Below are 18339 nucleotides of genomic sequence, written 5' to 3'. Positions count from 1 at the left end.
AGTTTGACACTTGCAAACCTGACTGGCAGCTCTGTGTACAAACATTTATTTAGAGAAGCTGGTGTGATTTTGGGGTCACAGTCACAGCAGTTGAATGTGGTGCTGAAGTGAAATTGGGAAATTTGTTCTGAGGTAAAATTTTTCCTGGTAGAATGGAAAAGTGAATTTGTTGCATGTGGCTTCTGAAGTGAATGGCCCCATCCTTGTCCAGGAGGATGTGAAGTGCTGAGTGGGAGCTCAGCATACATTTGTCATGTAACTCTTTTAATAAATGTTCCTACTTTTTTAGTGCTTGGAATGAGGTTCTGGTTTCTGATGCTTCTCAAGGTGAGCTTCTGTCCTGCCTCCACTCTGGGACCTTGTTCCTTTGTGACAATCAATATTTTGGGTTTGAAAAGTCTTCCCACTTTAACTTCCTGAGAAAAAAAATTGAACTTTCAGTGGCTCCCCCTGGTCTGATAACCTGCTGACCAAATGCTAATCCACAAGCAGAAATCAAAATTAAATCGAATTTCCAAAGGTCATGAAGCATTTCCAAATAGAATCTGGAGGGAAAACTTCCTTAGCAGAGGACCTAGAGGTCTGACAGCCCTGGAGAACACCCATGTGCCTCCCAGAGCCACGTCTGCTTAGGCTGATGTCACAGCCTGTTGGTCTCTGCATGTCACAGTGATAAGAATCCCAGCATTTTGGATTTTAAAAAACCCAAATTATTCTGTGTTAAATAAATTACAAGTCTCAGGTTTTAAATGGCCTCTCCAACCCCAGTTTTTCCCAGCACTGGATGACATGACAAGTGTGTGAGTTACTGCTTGTGTCCCAGAGGCTGTGGCAGTCTGGCACTGAGCAGGTGAGGGATGGGGCAAATTCCACCCTGCATTTCTGCCTGAAGGAAGGAACAGCTCAGTACTGTGGGGCCAAACCTGTCCTGCTGCAGGAGCTCCCAGCATCACCGTGAGATGCTGCAGAGGGATCTCTGAGCATGGCAGAGGAGGTGCTGGGCCCTTTGGGGGTCCCTCTTTGTGTGAACTGCCCAGCACTCCTGAGCTGTGCCAAACACAAACCTGGTGTCACACACTGTCACCACGTGGCTGGTCTGCCTTGTGTCCGGCAGAAAGACTTTGGGTGGGTTGAAGACCATTGAAGATGGGTGTCCTGGGGAGTTCAAACAGCTCTTTTGGCTCCCAGCATTGTGCAGGCTGATGCTGCCTGTGGTGCTGAGCTCCCCAGGGTCAGTTCAGCTGCTGGTGACACAAGCCTTGTCCTGTCCCTGGGCAGAAATGCTGCTTCTGTGTAGTGACACTGAAGCCCTGGGCTGGGTACAGCCCCATCACCAGCTGGACCCCAGTGGGGTGAGGTGCCAGCAAGAGTGAAGGCTGTGGAGCTTTGGAGCCTGCTCAGGAGCCAGGAGCAGGAGCTCAGAGCCCTTTGCTCGTGTTCTCTGACACCAGCACACCTTGGAGCTGGCAGAGCAGGCTCTGGGCTCTGTGGGACCCTGTTACCTGCAGGATGGGATGAGGGACAACTCCCCTGTGCTGGCATCTGCTTTGTGCCACCCCAGGGCTCCTGCACTGCTGGGACTCGGTGTCTCCATCCATCCTTTTGCCCACAGGTGGCAGAACAGGCTGTGTTGGTACAAGGTTTTGTTCTGGCTCCTGAGCAAACACCTTCTGGACTGAGTAAAGTTTACGGCCCCTTTTCATTCCCGTTTGGGCATCACTTCTGTGTGTACTCTGCTCTGCTGGGAGGCATTCATTTCTTTGGCACCTTACCGAGGGCTCTGTGATCTGGCACGGTCCCAGGCCTCTGCTTGCCTTGAGAAAGAAAACAGTGTGGCAAGAATGAGTGATGAGAGCTTGCTGCTGCATGGAGAGCTGGCACAGCAAGCCCAGGGTCACAGAGAAGTGGAAAAGTCATCTTGTTTCCCTGGGAAAGGCTTTTCCTCTTGGGCTCTGGCCTCCATCGTGCTGCTCATCACATGGGACTGAGGGGGAAGCAGTAGAGGAGCCTTTTCCAAAGAGAAGGCAGCATCTTCTCAATGGCACTTGTCACTTCTGCAACTTGTATATCTAATGCTCTGAATTTCTAGTGGCTTTAGGAGTATATCCAGAGCAGGAAACTGCAATCCAGAACCCTTAACAGCTGGGATAATCCTGTTCAGGAAAGTTTCTTTAACACTGGAACCTTGGCAGGCTGGGAAATCTTTTGCTGGGTGAGCAGCAGGAGGGGTTGCCAAGGACTGACTGTGCTGCTGGTGGCTTGAGGGTTTGTTGGAGCCCTCTGTTATTGCTCCACCAATGCTCCTGGCAAAAGCTTCACCCCTCTACTGTTTTGTGGGGGCTGGAGAAAGGGTTTGTTCCCCCTGCTCTGGGGTTTGAACCATCTGGCTGGTATGTGCTGCTCCATGTGCAGTAGTGAGGGAAGCTGGGGGTCACCAGGCAGCTCTTCCTGCAGGACTGCCCAGGAAAGTGATGGATTCTGTGTTTTCCAAGGGGGCTAATGCAAACAATTCTTTCAGCATTCCTTTTCCCTGGCTGTGCTGGGGGTCTCAGTAAATGGGGTGACTGGGGGGAGCAGCAGATGACCCTCATTGTCCAGCATGAGGCAGCTCTAAGCTGTGGCTATTCCCAGGTGGGGCTGGGAGTTGTGGGTGCAGCTCTTGAGACTCCAGCCCTGCATTGGAGAGCCAGAGTCATGCAGTGGAGCTTGGAGCCAGAATATTCCCTGCCAAAGAAATGCATCTTTTCACTCCTGTAGCTTATTCCTTTTGGGAAACTGGTTTAACATGTATTAGTCAAAGAATAATGGTTGCAGCTCTACCAGGAAGCTTTTATTAGGAGCTGTTTCTGCTATGGCCAACCTCAGGCATTAACATCATTAGTCAGGTCCCCACTCTGGGCACATAAAACTTCAGGGTTCTTTACTCCTTGCAGTAAATCAAGCTGGCTTGTTTTGTTTGTTTTTCCTATTTCTGAGGCTTTGAATAAGAAGGTTTTGAAGTGTTTTTCAGCAGCGTCAGAGGCTAGAAATGATGGGTATAGTTGTAGCAGTGAAAGCAGATGTAGATATAATTAATAAAATTTCGTGGTTATGTGAAGCATCTCTGTGGGAGAGCTGAGGTGGGAGCTGCATGATCAAGGGTAAGGATTCTCCTCCTGGGCTGCACGGTCAGGGATGAGGATGCTCCTCCTGGGCTGCATGATCAGGGACAAGGATTCTCCTCCTGGGCATCAGCACAGCCTCATGTTCTCCTTGTCTGGGGTGGATGCCAACATCACCCTGTGACTGAGTGACTGGGGCAGCTTTTGAAGCTCTGTTACCACCCACCCTCCCCTTTTGGATGCCTGTGTCTGCTGTGGGTGTTTTTTCACCCCTTTATGCTCCTGAGCAACCGGGAGATGTGTTTGGTCAGTAGGAAAGAGCATCCCAATGCCAGTGAGCACAGCGCCGGCGCAGCCCAACGCCTGCAGTCACCTCTCATTCAGCATCTCCTCTGTGATGAGCTTCCTCAGAAGCAAAGTGTTGAAAATATAACTGCCTTCAGGTCTAAAATTAGAAACCGTTCTGCAGACTGATTTCCTCCCCCTCCTTTCTGACCCAGGAAACTCACCAGCTGTAATGTTCCCATAGTAACACGAGACATGGAGGAAAAGCAGATGAAAGATCTCTCCTTGTAGGGACTGTGTTGTTCTGCAGCTGAGAGGCACGAGTCTGTTTTGCATCCTCGTAAATGAGTGGGATTAATTAAATGTAGGGTCTGGACATGATGGGCAAAATTTATCTGTTTATAGGTGCAAATTGTTGAGGGGGGAAAAATGTCAATAGTCACACCAACAAATGCAGAGTTAAAGAGAAATGTTTAATTAAAGCACAGAATGTTGTTACAATCCATTCTCTGTGCAACAAAACTACCAGGAGCAGGGCTGGAAGACAAAGCTGCTAGTGCAACACCATTATTATCCAGAATATAAAACCATGATGTTTTAGTAAGGAAAGACAGAAGATTTTCAACATTTCAAGCAGTGGCAAACCACGGAGCACGGTGTGAGTCAGTGGAATGATTCTGCCACTGCTCTACTCCAGACACCGAACTTCACTCCCAGGTTCTTGCCTCTCCAGTCTTTGCCTCCAGCTGGAGGTTGCAGGGGATCAAGACATAATCCTGAGCAAGGAAGGAAGGAGGACTGAGCATGGTGCCTGTGTGGCTTCATCAGCCCACACAGGGCTTCACCATCACCCCCATGGCCCCAGCCACTGCCTGTGTCCATGGGGCTAAAGAGGGGCTGGGCCTGTTTAAGGCAGTGGAACTTGGTCCTGAATGTTGCCAGGGCTGGACAATCAGGCTCTGATTTATTCTGGAGCTGGGAGGTTAGCATTGCTCCCAGGCTTCCTTTAAATCAAGCACAGCAGGGAGCAGTTTAAATGTCTTATTTGTTACCTTGTGGATGGTGATGTTGACATCGATGTAAGTGAAACTGGCGATGTGGGGCAGGAAAACCCCTTGTCTCAGGACCTCTGAGAGAAAGAAAGAAAAGGGAGAGTTGCCAGCTGGGTGCTGCCTGGGTCCGTGCTGAGCTTCCCACATGGCAGCACCCGCAGAGCTCCCATCTCCTCACTGTTTATCTGGGCTGGCACCTCCTCACGGAGTGTGGGCAGGAACAGCTCCTCCAGCAAGGCAGCCTATGGGGAAAGGCAGGGTCAGCTCATGGTGTGGGCTAAAACAGGAGGAGAGGGGCAGAGACCCGTGAGAGGGTCCTGATGCTCACTGCACCTCTTCCCATCCCACAAGGACTCCACTGTCCCTCCCATCAGGTGCAGCAAGCACCCAAAGTCAGTATTCCCACATTTCCCTGCCCAGGATGGCTGGGGCAGCTGAGGGGCACCAGGCTCTTGGAGGATGGTGCCAGGAGTGGCCACAGCTGGAGGTACCCACCAGTATAGGACCCACATCAGAGGTGGCCAGGCTGAGCTCGATATCCCTGGAAAACAAAGAGCAGCAGAGGAGCTGCTGGTGCTGAGCTGTACCAAGCAGCTTCTCCTGTTTCCCCAATCTACCCATCTGGGCCTTTGTGGGAATGTGGAAGCTGCAGTTCCCACTTTTCTCTCTAGCCATGTTTCTGGAATTTCACTGTCTCCCTGGGGAAGAAGCCATGTCTGCAATGCCCAAACTCTAAAATCTAAAACCCTCCCCTGCCCAGTTTGGCTCTCCTTTCCCTGCAGTGAGTGGGACGTGTCCCCTGGGGCTCCTGCAGGGCAGATGGGTCATTACTCTACAGCTGCCACAGAGATGATCATCCTGGTGTCAGCGACGCTGATCTGGAGCCTGGCAGTCACGTCCTGTGGGGGAACAGAGGGCAGGATCAGTGAGGAAACAACCCCACTTTGGCTTTTTGGGGTGTGAGGAGCCCATCCACGCCCTGCCTCCTGCAGTGTGCTCCCTGCATCCTGCACGATGCCACATGGGCAAACAGTGCTGATTTAGAGAAACTGGAGTGATTTTGGGGTCACAGTCACAGCAGTTGAATGTGGTGCTGCAGTGAAATTGGGAAATTTGTTCTGAGGTAAAATTTTTCCTGGTAGAATGGAAAAGTGAATTTGTTGCATGTTGCTTCTGAAGTGAATGTCCCCATCCTTGTCCAGGAGGATGTGAAGTGCTGAGTGGGAGCTCAGCATACATTTGTCATGTAACTCTTTTAATAAATGTTCCTACTTTTTTAGCACTTGGAATGAGGTTCTGGTTTCTGGTGCACTGACAAGAGGAGCACTGTGATGGAACAGGCTGAGCCAGCCCCTGCAGAGGCTGCTCTGGGGCTCAGAGGAAGGGGCAGTGCCTGTGGGCAGCAGGGGCACACTCAGCACTTGCTCCCCAGGCCTCCACACCCACCACGTTGACACTCAGGAAGCTCTGGAAGGGAGATGATCCTGCGCCAATCTGGGCAGTGAGGAAGAGCTGCACGATTGCTTTGTCCTCCTCCAGCACCACGTGAGGAGAGCTCCTGGTCACAGCTTGAAGCACCACTGGCAGGTCCTCTTGGAAGAGGGAGCCCATCTGCCGAGGGAGTGGGGATGTTTCTGGGCATGGCAGCATCCCTGTGCCCCAGGGTGGGCAGCTGGGGGACACAGCCCGAGCTGGGCTTTTGCCTCTTGGGGGTACAGGGACAGCAACACACCTGAGTGATCCTCTCAGCCAAGGTGGCCGTGGTCAGAGAGCTCTGAAACACAAAGCACAGCTCGTGATCAGAGCCATGGGGCTGCTCCAGGGCTCTGTGCAGCCCCTCTGATGAGCCCCATCCCACCCCTGGGTACGTGCAGGAACTCTCCTCACACCAGCCATGCCAGGAGCAGCGTGCAGGTTACTCCTCATGGCAAACTCTCCATGCTCCATTAGACCAGGAATGTTTTTAGGAGCTTGGGGGTGAGGGGCTTGGACTCCTGCAGGTGCTTGGACACACTCAAATTTCTGTGTAGGGTTTGTTGTTCCTCCAAGACATTCCCAGGGCAGGGCTGTCCCTCCAGGTGTGTATCTCCCACTCCTTCCCTCCTCCCTTGTTCCACTCACCAGGAGACTCACGTTGAGGGCTCCAGACTCTTCCAAGGCAGAGAACAAACTGGTGTAGAAGTGCTCAGAGAAGGCCAGGATGAGGTGGGAAGGGCTGGATCTCGCTGGCTCAGGCATGCTGAAAGGCACAGGGCTGACAGGCAGGGGGATTGCTGCCCCTGCCACTTGGAAAGTTGTCTGCAGCACACGGGCAAAGAGAAAATGAATTTCAAGTGTCTCAGGGCTGTAGCACTTGGTGGAAGCAGTAGTCCTCTTCCAAGGACTGGAGCTGGGCTGTAAGAGCTGGAAAGTGAGGACTTACTTGTAAAGAGATGATGATTCCCTGCTCAGAGTACATGGGGGCAGCCAGGGGCAGGTACTGGACTTGGCAGTTGGGTGTGATGGGGAATGGAGCTGCAAATGGAGCAGAGGGATGCTCAGGAAGAGGAGGGAAGGAGTGTCAGGCTCTGGGAAGTGTCTGGGTTTTTACTCTGGTTTCCACAGTAAAAAAGACGGAGAGAGCTGGGCAGAGGAAGTAGATCCCAGGGAGATGATGGCAGCAGAGCCTCTGCTACTGCAGGGTAGGAACTTGTCCCACCTCATAATCTGCTCCAAAATGCTCCTTGAAACCCTCAGTCCACAATGGGACTGAAAGCCAACTGCCCACCTGCCAGAGACATCAGCCGTTCATTTGGGAAAAGCAGCAACTTGGAGACTTCCAGACAGATCTGTGGAATAAAGAACAAAAAGAAAAGAGGTGATAGATGGACATGGGGGTCTGTTGGCACTGGGTGTCCCCAGAAAGTCTCTAAGGTGGGTGCTGCCATTGGCTGTAGCAGGAGCCAGGGGACAGTGGCAGTGTCCAGTGGGCACAGAGCTGTGTGTGGGGGGAATCTGGAAAAGCACCAGACACAAAGTGCTCTGATTCTTACAAACCTGTACAGTGCTCTCTTATCCCTTTACAAACTCTGTCTTACTTTTTCAACGTTGATCTGCTTGTCCATGTCTGAGCTCGAGGACTTGCTGGGTAAAAACAACAGAAGTTAGGAGAAAACCAGATCAGCCAAAGGTGGATGAGTATCTTTTATGTCACCCAAAAGGCACCCAGAGACAGAATTACCACTGTTTTCTATCAATCTATGATTACAATTCAGAATCACAAACTCCTGGAGAATTGCCACTGGACCTACATTAAAAGCATTCCAGCTGCACAGCTCTAAAAGTAGCACTCCCTTGTGACAGACTGAAACTCCTTAAAATGGGGAAACCACCCAAAAGTAGAGCAAATCTCCTCCCATGAAGGGAAAGTTTTAGTGTTGGCCTTTGTTAGCTTTGAGGGCAGTGAGCAAGTCTCAATCCAATGCCTAGAAACATTTGTGCCTCAGTTTCTTCTTTCACCCATTACCCAAACCCCACAAGGAGGAAAGCTGTGGGGCTGACCTGTCTGTCTCCTCGGTGCTCTGCACCTCCTCCAGGGTGGGTTTGCAGTCAGAGGTCACCACCTCCAGGTTCCCTTCGGGGTTCATGTCCACGTGGAGGTCTGCCAGGATGGACAGCCTCATCTCCTTGGTGCTTGAGCTGGGGAGGAGAGGAGAGGGCTGGAGCTGAGGTGTGCTGCTGGCCACACTCCCCCCAGGCCGCGTTTGCTCCTGCAGGTGCCTTCAGCCAGGAGCTTGGGTTGGTTCCAGCCTGGCAGCCCCAGCACTCACGGGGCAGATGAGATGCCCAGGTCCACCTCGATGCTCAGCCGCATCCCTGTGTCAGGGATCAGGGTCAGGGAAAACTTGTCAACTTTGACAGAGATAATTTGGTTCCTGCTGGAGCAGAAAGGAAGGTGTTGGAAGACCAGCACAGACCCTGAGAAACCCCAAAAGTTCATGAGATCTGCACTGATAAATCCACACCCTGAGAGCAGTGTTAGTTCTGCTGCTGCTGGGCACCAACAAAGGAGCCAGGATCTCATTTCTAAACCTCCTGGTCTGCAGCAGGATTTTTGTTCTCACTGGCAAAGTGCCTTTTTTCCCAATATTCAAACACCAGTGTGGGTATGGCAGGGGCAAGAGAGGGCAACTCACCTGCTTGGAGAGGTGGGAGATGGGGCTGGGGCTGAGTCCATGAGGTCCCTCCTGAGGACTGACTCTGCATGTGGCTTTGAAACTTCAGCAACTGTGAAACAGGGCAGATGTTTTGTGAGAGCCTCTGGAGCTTGTGCCCTGATGGACAGACTGAAACCCATTTCCATCCCTTACTGACCCCCTGCTGCCAGCAATGGGCAGGGGGTGAGGCAGGTGAGCTGAGGAGTGGCATCAGATTGTGGTGCCAGGGTTTGGTGTGGAAGGTGCCAGTGGCTGCTGCTGGCATGGCTCTGCACTTACGGTATCTCAGCCCAGAGGGGGTGAGGATGCCCCCACAGTCGGGTGACCTGGTGCTGTGAGCTGGCACCAGGAGGCTCAGGAGGACGCTCAGGGTGCGCAGCATCGCCATGCAGGCACCTGGGGAACGAGGAGAGAAAGAAGAGGAAGAGGAGGAGGAGGAGGAAGGGGGCACCCACAGCAGCATGGTCAGAACAACGTGGCCTGGCCACTGAGACACAGAGCCACAGATCAGCTCCTTGATGGGGGCTGTGGTGTGGAGCTTGTCAGCTCTGGTGCAATAACAGCCTGCAGCTCTCATGTGTCTCAAAAGCACTGACAGAAGGTTCAGCCTTGAAGAGCCTTTGTAATCTTGTGAGCTAGAACAGTGCCTGCAGCAATATCTCACTTACTGAGGAGCACAGAATGGCCACAACTGGTATAAAAATAGCAAATAAACAGAAGCTAAAATTAATAGAGGAAGGAATGGAAGTTATGGAGGAGTTATAGAGTCAAATGAAAAGGTGAAAGTGTTATCTGTGTCTGAAAACATTTGGGAATCGTTTATAATGTCTGTAATGCTCTTACAATGTTACGAAAACAAGTAATTCAGAAAGTTTAACCTGCAGGAAACATAAATATTTATCTCAGTCTTTGCAGAAAGCATCACTTCTGGTGAATGCTGACCCTTATGGAGACACACAAAAGTAGGAGCAATGCCTGTATCAAGTTATTCAGTTTGCAAAAGCATCTTTACCTCTCCTGGCTGGTCTTCCCATGCTTCTGACTCAGTCTGTGACTTGCTGTGGCCACACTGAGAAATCCTGCTGGTTTTATATATCCTCCCAACCAAAGCTGATGGGGCAGGAATTGGCAAAGAGGGCTGGGAACCAGGACACTGGGGGGACATTTCGTTTTTTGTACCATTTTTATTGTTTCCCCATAGAATTGATTACTTTGCCTGTTGACCTGGCGAGGTGAAGGATTGAACAGCAGGTGCTGGGGCAGCTTGTCTTCACTGTGGTGTGCCTGAGGAGCACAAAGAAAGGCCTCTGGGTGGAGGGTGCCAAGAAATCAAACATTGTTAGAAAGCAAACGTGGGTTTCTTTGCTCTGCAGCCACCCTTTCTTCTGAACACCACAGGGACAGCAGTCCCTCTCTGCTATGGACATGCTGAGAGAGCTTGGGCTGTTCAGCCTGGAGAGGAGAAGGCTCCAGGGAGACCTCTGAGCCCCTTCCAGTGCCCAAAGGGGCTCCAAGAGAGCTGCAGAGGACTTGTGACAGGGCCATGGAATGACAGGACAAGTGGCAATGGCTTTAAACTGACAGAGGGCAGGGTTATGTTAGAGATTAGGAAGAAATTCTTCCCTGTGAGTGTGGTGGGGCCCTGGCACAGGCTGCCCAGAGAAGCTGTGGCTGCCCCATCCCTGGAAGTGTCCAAGGCCAGGCTGGATGGGGCTTGGAAAAGTCTAGAGGAAGGTGTCCCTGCCCATGGCAGGGGATTGGAACTGGATGAGCTTTAGGGTTCCTCCCAACCCAGACTGTTCCAGGATTCCATGAGAGGCTGCTGTGGATTGTATCACTCTCCTGGCTCAGAAGCTCAGACCAGAAGAGATGAAGCTTGAACATGACCTGAAGGAGATCCTGGCAAATTATTAAGGAATGGGTAAGGATTTACTAAGGGCTGGGTAAGTCTTTTGAAGGTAACAGAAGTGTTTCTATTGGTTCAGCGAGTTTTAGACCAGACAGAAGATCTGAAATGGCCCATGTGCAATAATCCCTTCCTCTCTTAAACCCATTCCCCATCAAAAGCCACTGGCAATATTCGTTACAATTGGCTGAGAATACAGTCAGTGGCATCCACTCTCTTTGACAATATCTCCACAAAGAGTGAAACCCTTCATGGGAGGGAATAAAACCCTCTCCTTCGTGTGCTTGATGTCCATCATGTTCTTCTGCCTTCCTTTTGGCCTGGAGGACAGAGCATGGCCCACCTGCAAACACCATTACACACACACACCCTGCATGGCCTCACCAGCTCCCCTTTGTGTTCTGGCTTCCCCCCATCCCTCCCCATGAGCTCAGCATGACCAGTGTCCCAGAGAGGGTTGAGCTGCCCATTTTGGCGCTGGGGTGAGGTGTTCAGGGTTTGTTGAAACACCTGCAGCCTGGGCAGCAACCATTGTCCTTTGTGCCTCAGTGATGTGAGGAGCCAGGCTCTGCTCCCAGGTGCATCTTGACACGTTCAAACACCCCCAGCATGGTGTTGCTTTCCTGCTCAGCATGGCAGGGAAATGCCAAGAAAAGCAGCATTCCAGCCACGCTGTGCATTTCCATCGAAGGCATCCTGGAGCAGTGTCAGGAGGAAATATGAAGATGGAGCAGCCTGCCAAGGGAGAGCAGGATTTACACTTCCACGCTGGTGTAGGCGGCCCATTGAGAGGCAAGAAATGTGCTCAGAAAAGTAAATCCATCGAGAAGGTTGTAACCCTCAGACGAGTCCCCTGCGGCCACAGGAGGCGTTTTGTGGGATCTGACTTTGGCAGGGACGTGGACACAGCCTGGGAAAGCCTCTGAGAATTGAGTGTTTGCTGTATTTTAGAGCAGCAGTTGGGAATTTGCCCCTGTGGTTCCTTTTCCCAGTGCAGGTGATATCACCAGCTCTTCCTGAGATCAGGGATTTTCTGGGGAGCGTTATTATCTGTTCCAGCAGTGCAAGGGTTGGGGATAAGCTGCCACCACGCTGCTTAGAGGTGGATTTTCTCCTCCTGAAGAGCTGTTCTGGACCTGATGATGCCTGTGGAGGCTTAATTAGATGTCAACTCACAGCATAATGACTGATCAAGTTACTAGCACAAAAGTGTCTTTCTGGCATGATGTGCTCCTTGTCGGGAGTTATCCATAAATCTTACACTCCTGTTAGATAAGATGTAAATCTCCTTGTCTGGGCTTAGCAGCAGGCCACCAAGCACAGCTCTGGGAGGGAGGTAATGACGGATTAAACCTCATGACAAGTTTTATACAGAAATGAAGAGAGGAAATAAATTACTTTGTGCTGCATTACCTCACCAGGCTGAGCTCCCAGAGCTGGGTCCTGTTGGGTGGGGTACCCAGGAGGGATGGGGAAGACACGGTGGTGACCAAAGGGACAGCAGCAGGCTGGAGGAGGGTTCTGTGCAGCCTGTTTGCAGCCTGGTGGGATGTGTGGGTGTCCTGTGGTGGAATTAGGGCAGGGTTGGGGCTGAGGGGCCCATTCTGTGGGCAGGTGCAAGTTCTCATCTTCACTCTAACCCTGCCTAAAATCAGTAAGAATATTATTGAGGGTACCACAAATTTCACTGGGTTATCCCCCAGCTGAGCCCCCCAGTGTTTGCACAACCCCACAAACCTCTGGGTTGCTCCTCCAAGAGTCACAATTACATGTGTGTCTGGAGGAGCAGAATTTGCCGCTGCCCATCTTAGGTTTCTTCTCACTCCCACTTCTGTCTGTACCATGTAATTAAACAGATGAGGCTTTTCCTTTGGACTCAGTGCACAAGTCTCTGTTGGCTGGGAGCTTTCATTTGGGATCCAAGAGTGAGAGCTTACCCAGACTTCCAGATTTATCAGTGAAATTATTTATATTGGCAGATGTTGCAAACCCTCAGGGACCAGCTCACACAACAGTATCCCCTTTCATTCTTTTGGTTCTCCTCCTTCTCAGTCAGCTTTTGTAGACTGGCTGTTCCTTACCTCTCTGCAGAGGATCAGCAGGGGTCCTGGGTGTGCCGGGATGGGATTTGTTAATGGAGATGTTTTTTATGGTACACTGCAACCCCTCACCCTCCAGCACAGGCTCTCCCCTGGGGGGTTTGTGCTGAACTCCTCATATTCTGCAAATCCTCCAGCAGTCCCAGCTGCTCTAAATGGGAGTGATGTTCTGCAGAAAATGGCAGAGGAAGCTGTGAAATAAAAGCCCAAGACCAAGGCCGGGAAAGGCATCAGGGGTGAGTGATGAGCCGCAGCTCCAGCCCGGAGCAGGGACAGGCAGGGAAAAGGGGGAGGCTGGGAAGTGTCAGCCCGGAGGCAGCCACCAATCACTCCCTGCTAACGAGTGGGATATTAAAGCTGGTGATTTTCTGCATGGCTGTGTCTACAAACACACAAAGAAATGTAACTTAAAGGCAACAAAGCGCCTCAGCTCCTGCCTCAGCACCGACCAGGGCAGGTGTGGCAGCTCTGCAGTGTCCCAGCTTTTGATGTCCCAATACAACCCCCTAAATTTCTGAGGGATCAGAGCCAGTCCTCCATCCCCCAGATCCATGCTGGATGGGGGCATGGAGACGTTTTGAATGCCAAAACAATTTTTTCCTGATTTTTTTTCCAAATTAGACAGTGTGATTTTTCACTGGGAAGAAACATGTTTCTAAATTTAAAAGTAGATTTAAATGGAAAGTTTGAACAAGATGGGAGAGAAAACGGTAATGAGAATATCAGCAAGAGGTGACTTTGCTGTAAGCAAAAATCCTGGGCATCAGGCTCTGACTGTTCACCAGCTCTTTTCCTCTGTCTTTCCTTCAGGCTGAAGGTGAAAAGTTTCTGTCTCTGGTGATCTTTCTGGTGTTCTCTCCTGGCTCAGGGCTCTTCATGACTTAGTCCAAATGGGAATCACTGGGAAAAGGTCAATGGGAGCCAGTGCCCATGGGGAAGCATGGCTGGGGGATCTGGGGGCTCACTCATCCCTGGGGTTTATCCTGTGCTCACCAAACCTTGCTCTGAGCAGTTTTACAGCAGGAACATGGAAATCACAAACCTGATGGTTGGAGGGTGGCTGGGGCAGGACACCATAGGCACCCCAAGATTCAGCCCCAGGAGCTCCCACATCCCCTTTGTCAGTGTTAGAACAATTCCCCCAGCAGGAAAATCCCAAAGGACACATTGCTGGTTTGCCAGGATTGGCAACTCCTCAGGGGCAGGTCACAGCACTGTTGGAGGTTTCAGTCTTCAGGTTTGGATTTCTGCAGCACACAAACAATTTTTGCAGTTCTTTTTTCCCACTAAACAAAGATTTTATGGACAAATTCAGACCAGCTCTAGTGTGCTATTCCATGCAATGTGCATATTTGTCTGCTTTGTACTCCCAGACTGTCAGAGTTTCTTTTAGGGATGTAAACCTTCAGCTTCATTTAAAACCAGAAGATGGCATTATTGAGAAAAGGTTTGCAAAGAGAGAAAACACATTTTATTAGACACGAGGCAAATTTTGCCCTAATCCGTACCAGATCAATTTCTTTAGCCAGTGACTTTCCCACCTTTGATCTTCAATAAATAATTATTGCAGGGTGCATGAGGGCTCTGAGGGTGATGATTCTCCCTGCCCAGCCTGCAGCCCAAGCTGTGAGCCAGGTCCTTCACAGCACCCTTCAGACAGTGCTGCCAGTTCTGGTAAGTCCCATCCTCCTCCCATCCCTGTTTCCCAGAGCTCATCTCCTCCTCCCTCTCCTCCTTCTCCTTCTCCTCCTCCGCCTCCTCTTTCTTCTCCGTGCACTGTAACACATTTCACAGTTTTGCCACACAAAGGAGCTTTCAGACTGGTGAAAAGCAGCTTTTCCAGCCATCCCTGGGTTTATGCAGCAATTGCAGTGGTGCTGCTGGAATCCCCCTTGTCCCAGCCTGGCAGGCAGGGATGTGATGCTCAGACAGAGCTGCCCTTGGGGTTGAGCCCCTCATTCCCAAAGTCTTGTCAAAGGGCAGACTTGCAGCCCCCAACACATCACAAAGTCAGTCCATTTTAGTCAGATACCTGTGGAGATCTGGCCCTCCTCTTTGCTCAGTTTAAGGCAGGTTTAATACAGAATAACCCAGTTCAGCCAAGGACAGAGGAAACTGAGGCAAGCCCTGGTTTGTGAAACCAACAGTGGAGGCTCCTGGTGTTTGTGGTCTGGCAGCCTCAAAGCTCTGCTCCCACTGGAAGTGTATCCTGAAAATGAAAATGTTATTTCAAGGAATAATATTTCAAGGAATAAGAAATGATAAATCAGCCTCCTAAACTGTTTTCCCCCCAGGTACAAATGCTCAGAAGGGATCCCTGCTCCCAATGTGCATTCTTGGAGAGTTTTGGCCACCAGTAACTCTCCTGGATATGGCACCTGTGGGATGAGACCCTGGCACATTCCTCCAGTGCCCAGCACTGCTGGGACAGTCACTTGTCACCCTTCCATTGCAGAGGACCTGGAGGAGGGAGGGCTGGGCAGTGCCTCCAGCCAGGCTCTGTCTGCCCAGTCCTTCAGAGGCAGGAGGGACCTGCCTGCATGCACAGAGCCACAGCAAAGGATGCAGACAGCTTCTCTGAGGCCTCCTGGAGCATTGTTCTGTCCTCAGAATCAAACCCCCCCTTGCTATCACAGTTCTTTGCCTTTCTGAAATCTCCAAAAATCAACACATCTTCCTTAACCACACCCAAACCCAACTGAAATGGCAGCAAAATTCTCCACCTTGCAGCATCCATTTATCTACTTAACTCATGGGGGAAGTATGCCAAAAGCAGAGACTAAACTAAAATACACAAACCCAAGAATTCCCACCCTGTTGTTTTTCCCTTTGGGTACTCCCAAATCCTTTGGTGGGCAGGGAAATGCTGGAGATGCTGGCAGTGCCCACCATGGCCAAGGTGTCTCTGGCAGTGTCTCCTGCTCATTTCAGGGGTGCTGTGTGCAGGGATCCTGTCTGACCTGCTGGACAGCACCTACAACATCAGTGGGGACAAGGCAGGGACACTGCCATGGTGGCTTTGCCATACCCAGGGCCACCCCTGGACTTGGTGTCATTAGTCCATCACACACAAATACAGAATCAACTGTTAAGTCCCACCCAGGTGCTTTTTTTGGTGGATTTTTTAAAATTCACAGAAAATGTTGGTACTAGACATGCCTGCCACTGAGACCCAAGGGATGGGGACTCTGTGGCTGCAGTCCCCAATCCCCACTGTGACCAGGACTCATGGGAGCAGCAGGGTGCTGGTATTCCTGGGGTGTCTCTTCCTTTCTTTGGCTTTCCAAGAGTTTGACTCCACACACTGAAATAAAAAGGCCTCATGACCCCGTAGTGAGACTGTCCTGCTGAGCACTGTCAGATCCAGCTGGGCATGGCTGGGCAGAGGCTGTGCTCTGAAAGAACTGAATCAATAATAAATTTATTTATTTATTTGTTTGTTTTATTTATCCCTAAATAAATCACATTTGCACTGTCAAGATGCACCACCCACACTCCCACAAGATGGGTGCGAGAAAGTGACCCCCTGCTCCCAGGGGGCACATGTGTGAGGGATGAGGGGTGTGCCCAGGGATTTAGGACCCCAGAAGGAGTTAGGTTTGGGCTGGTGCTGGTATTTATCAGCTGCTTCCCTGATATCGATCCCGAGTGTGTAACTCACTGACTCCTGGATAATTTCTTGTCATTAGCAAGTCAATAAACAGCTTTGATCCTGATTTCATCGAGCTGACATGATTTGAACATCTCTTCCTGGTGACAGGAAGCTGGCACTGAATTGAGGATATCTTTGGAAAGATTTTTGTGGGTTTTTTTAGGAAATTACTCCCAGGAAAACCTGCTGGAGATGCAGGCTCCAAAAACCCTGTCTGTTCTCCACAGGGATTTGTTCTGCATCATGTGTAAGGAATCATTCTCCTTGGGAGTCCTCAACTGTGAGGAAGGAGCTATAAAACCAGCTCCCCACAAAAACTGGGGTTTGTGACGCCTCTCTTCATGTCACTGCAAGCATGGGACAGATCTCCCTTTTTGTTCTTGTGTTAGCTAACAAACAAATTGAACAGTTTGAGTCTCAAGCCTTTGAGCAGAGCAAAAAAATGAATCCAAATATCTGTCTACAGCTTTCCTAGAGAATTCAAGGCTGGGCATCTCAGAGAGCACCTAGTTAATTTTTCATGAGGCAGCTCTGCTGCTGAGCCACACTGTCATGTCCCTGGTGCTGGTGCCCTGGGGTGGATGTGCAGCCTTGTCCAGAGCTGTTCCCTGGAGCCCTACACAGACCCAGAAGCCCTGATCCCTCAGCAGCAGGGATGTATCAGTCTCTCAGTGGTCCCAGAGGGATGGCAGGGCAAACCTTGGTTTCCTCAGGCAGACAGGCCATGTCTGAATGATGCCATCAATGAGAAAGTAGAGCAGATCCACCTCATTTTCCAACCATAGCTAGGACATTTCCCCCAGCCTGCTCTGACTGGAGCCTGCTGATCAAGGTCTCAGACCCTTCTTGGGGGTACGTGACCCTTGCTGTTTGCCTGACAGCTTCATTTCAGGTGATCCAAGCACAGAACTGAGGCAAGCATGTCTGTTCACACCAGTCCTATTCTTCTCCCTCTGACCAAATCCGTTCTGGTTTCTGTCCTCACTCAGTAATTTGGCTCTGTGCTCTTGGGGCTTTGAAAGTCACTTTAGCGAGACCTGGACATCACCATGTCAATCTCTTTATGGGAATCTGCTTCAGTTTTTCCAAAATATCCAATGGTCAGAGACCTCTGCATTCAGCAGCCACTGGGGAGAGGCCAAGTTACTGTCATGCCTGAGAGGTCACTGGGCAGGAGCTGTTCCCAGAGCTGCCACCCTGCCCCTTCCCTGTGCACTGACCAGTGTCGGGGCTGTCTTCATGGTAATTCAGGTTTTGGACAGTGGCTCCTGGACCATGAAGCGATTCAGGATAAATGATAACTTAATACCATCTTGTTAACACCCTCGTCCATCTTATCAAAGGTCATGATCTCACCATGACAGCTGGGCTTTGTGCTCCAGAGGTCCTGGCTGATCAGGTTGCAAGGAGAGTGACAACTCCTTCAGTGCTTTGATTATCTTTGCCACCCCTTCCTTGGCCTTTAACTGAGGTATTTTTTCAAAGCTGGAAATAATGTGTGTCCAAATCTGGCTAATCTGCTGGAAATATTTATTTCCAAGTTTACAGAAAGTATTAACACTGAGCAAGCAATTTTTCTGGATTATTTTTCAGCTGAGCTGGGGACCAGCCATTGCCATCCACTCCTGTTGTCAATGCGGACATCAGGGAGTGAAGAGTTCACCCCAGTCCCCTCAGCTGGTGCATTCTCCCTTCAGTACAGACAGCTTTTGCTGGGCTTGTCAGGATGTGCCCCGTTTGGTCTGGGGCTCATGGAGGGAGGTTTCTTTTCCCTGCCCCAAAGAGCTGCTGCAGTGTCTCTGTTCTCCTGGGCAGCAATCAGGGCAGGGGCCTGCAGAGAGCTGCAGGGAGGAGGCAGAAGAGCCTGGGCAGCTGCAGCACGTCTGTTGCATGGGTGGTGTGCCCACAATGGGATCAACGATCCTTCCAGATCTTCAGAAGGATCCCAAACCAACAAGTTCTGCCCTGGCAGCTTCCAGGTCAATGGCATCAGACTCTCAACAGAGTCTTCCTGTTAAAGCACATCCCACCTCCAGGCCTCCGGAGCA

The 18339-nt window shown here is 50.8% G+C and overlaps 1 protein-coding gene across 1 annotated transcript; it reads right to left on the bottom strand.

Moving 5' to 3' along the window:
- Positions 1-4093: 4093 nt before the first annotated feature.
- Positions 4094-17639, bottom strand: BPIFB2 (BPI fold containing family B member 2). The gene is made up of 17 exons (XM_058814547.1): positions 17601-17639; positions 14181-14415; positions 8914-9030; positions 8614-8704; positions 8248-8352; positions 7979-8116; positions 7516-7561; positions 7206-7266; positions 6861-6952; positions 6560-6736; positions 6171-6212; positions 5885-6049; positions 5270-5337; positions 4934-4979; positions 4617-4680; positions 4439-4515; positions 4094-4162 (listed from the first exon to the last, which is right to left on the bottom strand). Exons 1-17 carry the CDS (start codon positions 17637-17639, stop codon positions 4094-4096), a joined length of 1632 nt encoding a protein of 543 aa, XP_058670530.1.
- Between the last annotated feature and the right edge of the window lie 700 nt (positions 17640-18339).

Source organism: Ammospiza caudacuta, chromosome 15 (assembly GCF_027887145.1).
Source record: "Ammospiza caudacuta isolate bAmmCau1 chromosome 15, bAmmCau1.pri, whole genome shotgun sequence".
Classification (NCBI taxonomy): domain Eukaryota; kingdom Metazoa; phylum Chordata; class Aves; order Passeriformes; family Passerellidae; genus Ammospiza; species Ammospiza caudacuta.
The sequence above is the reverse complement of the archived record's forward strand: the minus strand, read 5'-3'. Positions and strand labels throughout refer to the sequence as shown.

Bases quoted from the DNA above. Each gene is read 5' to 3' on its own strand.
- BPIFB2 (XM_058814547.1), bottom strand. From the start codon at position 17,639: ATGACCTTTGATAAGATGGACGAGGGTGTTAACAAGATG. The intron at 8,705-8,913 runs GTAAGTGCAGAG...CCTGTTTCACAG, and splicing joins CCCCTCTGGGCTGAGATACC to TTGCTGAAGTTTCAAAGCCA. The intron at 6,213-6,559 runs GTGAGTGGAACA...TTTGTGTTTCAG, and splicing joins CCCTCAACGTGAGTCTCCTG to AGCTCTCTGACCACGGCCAC.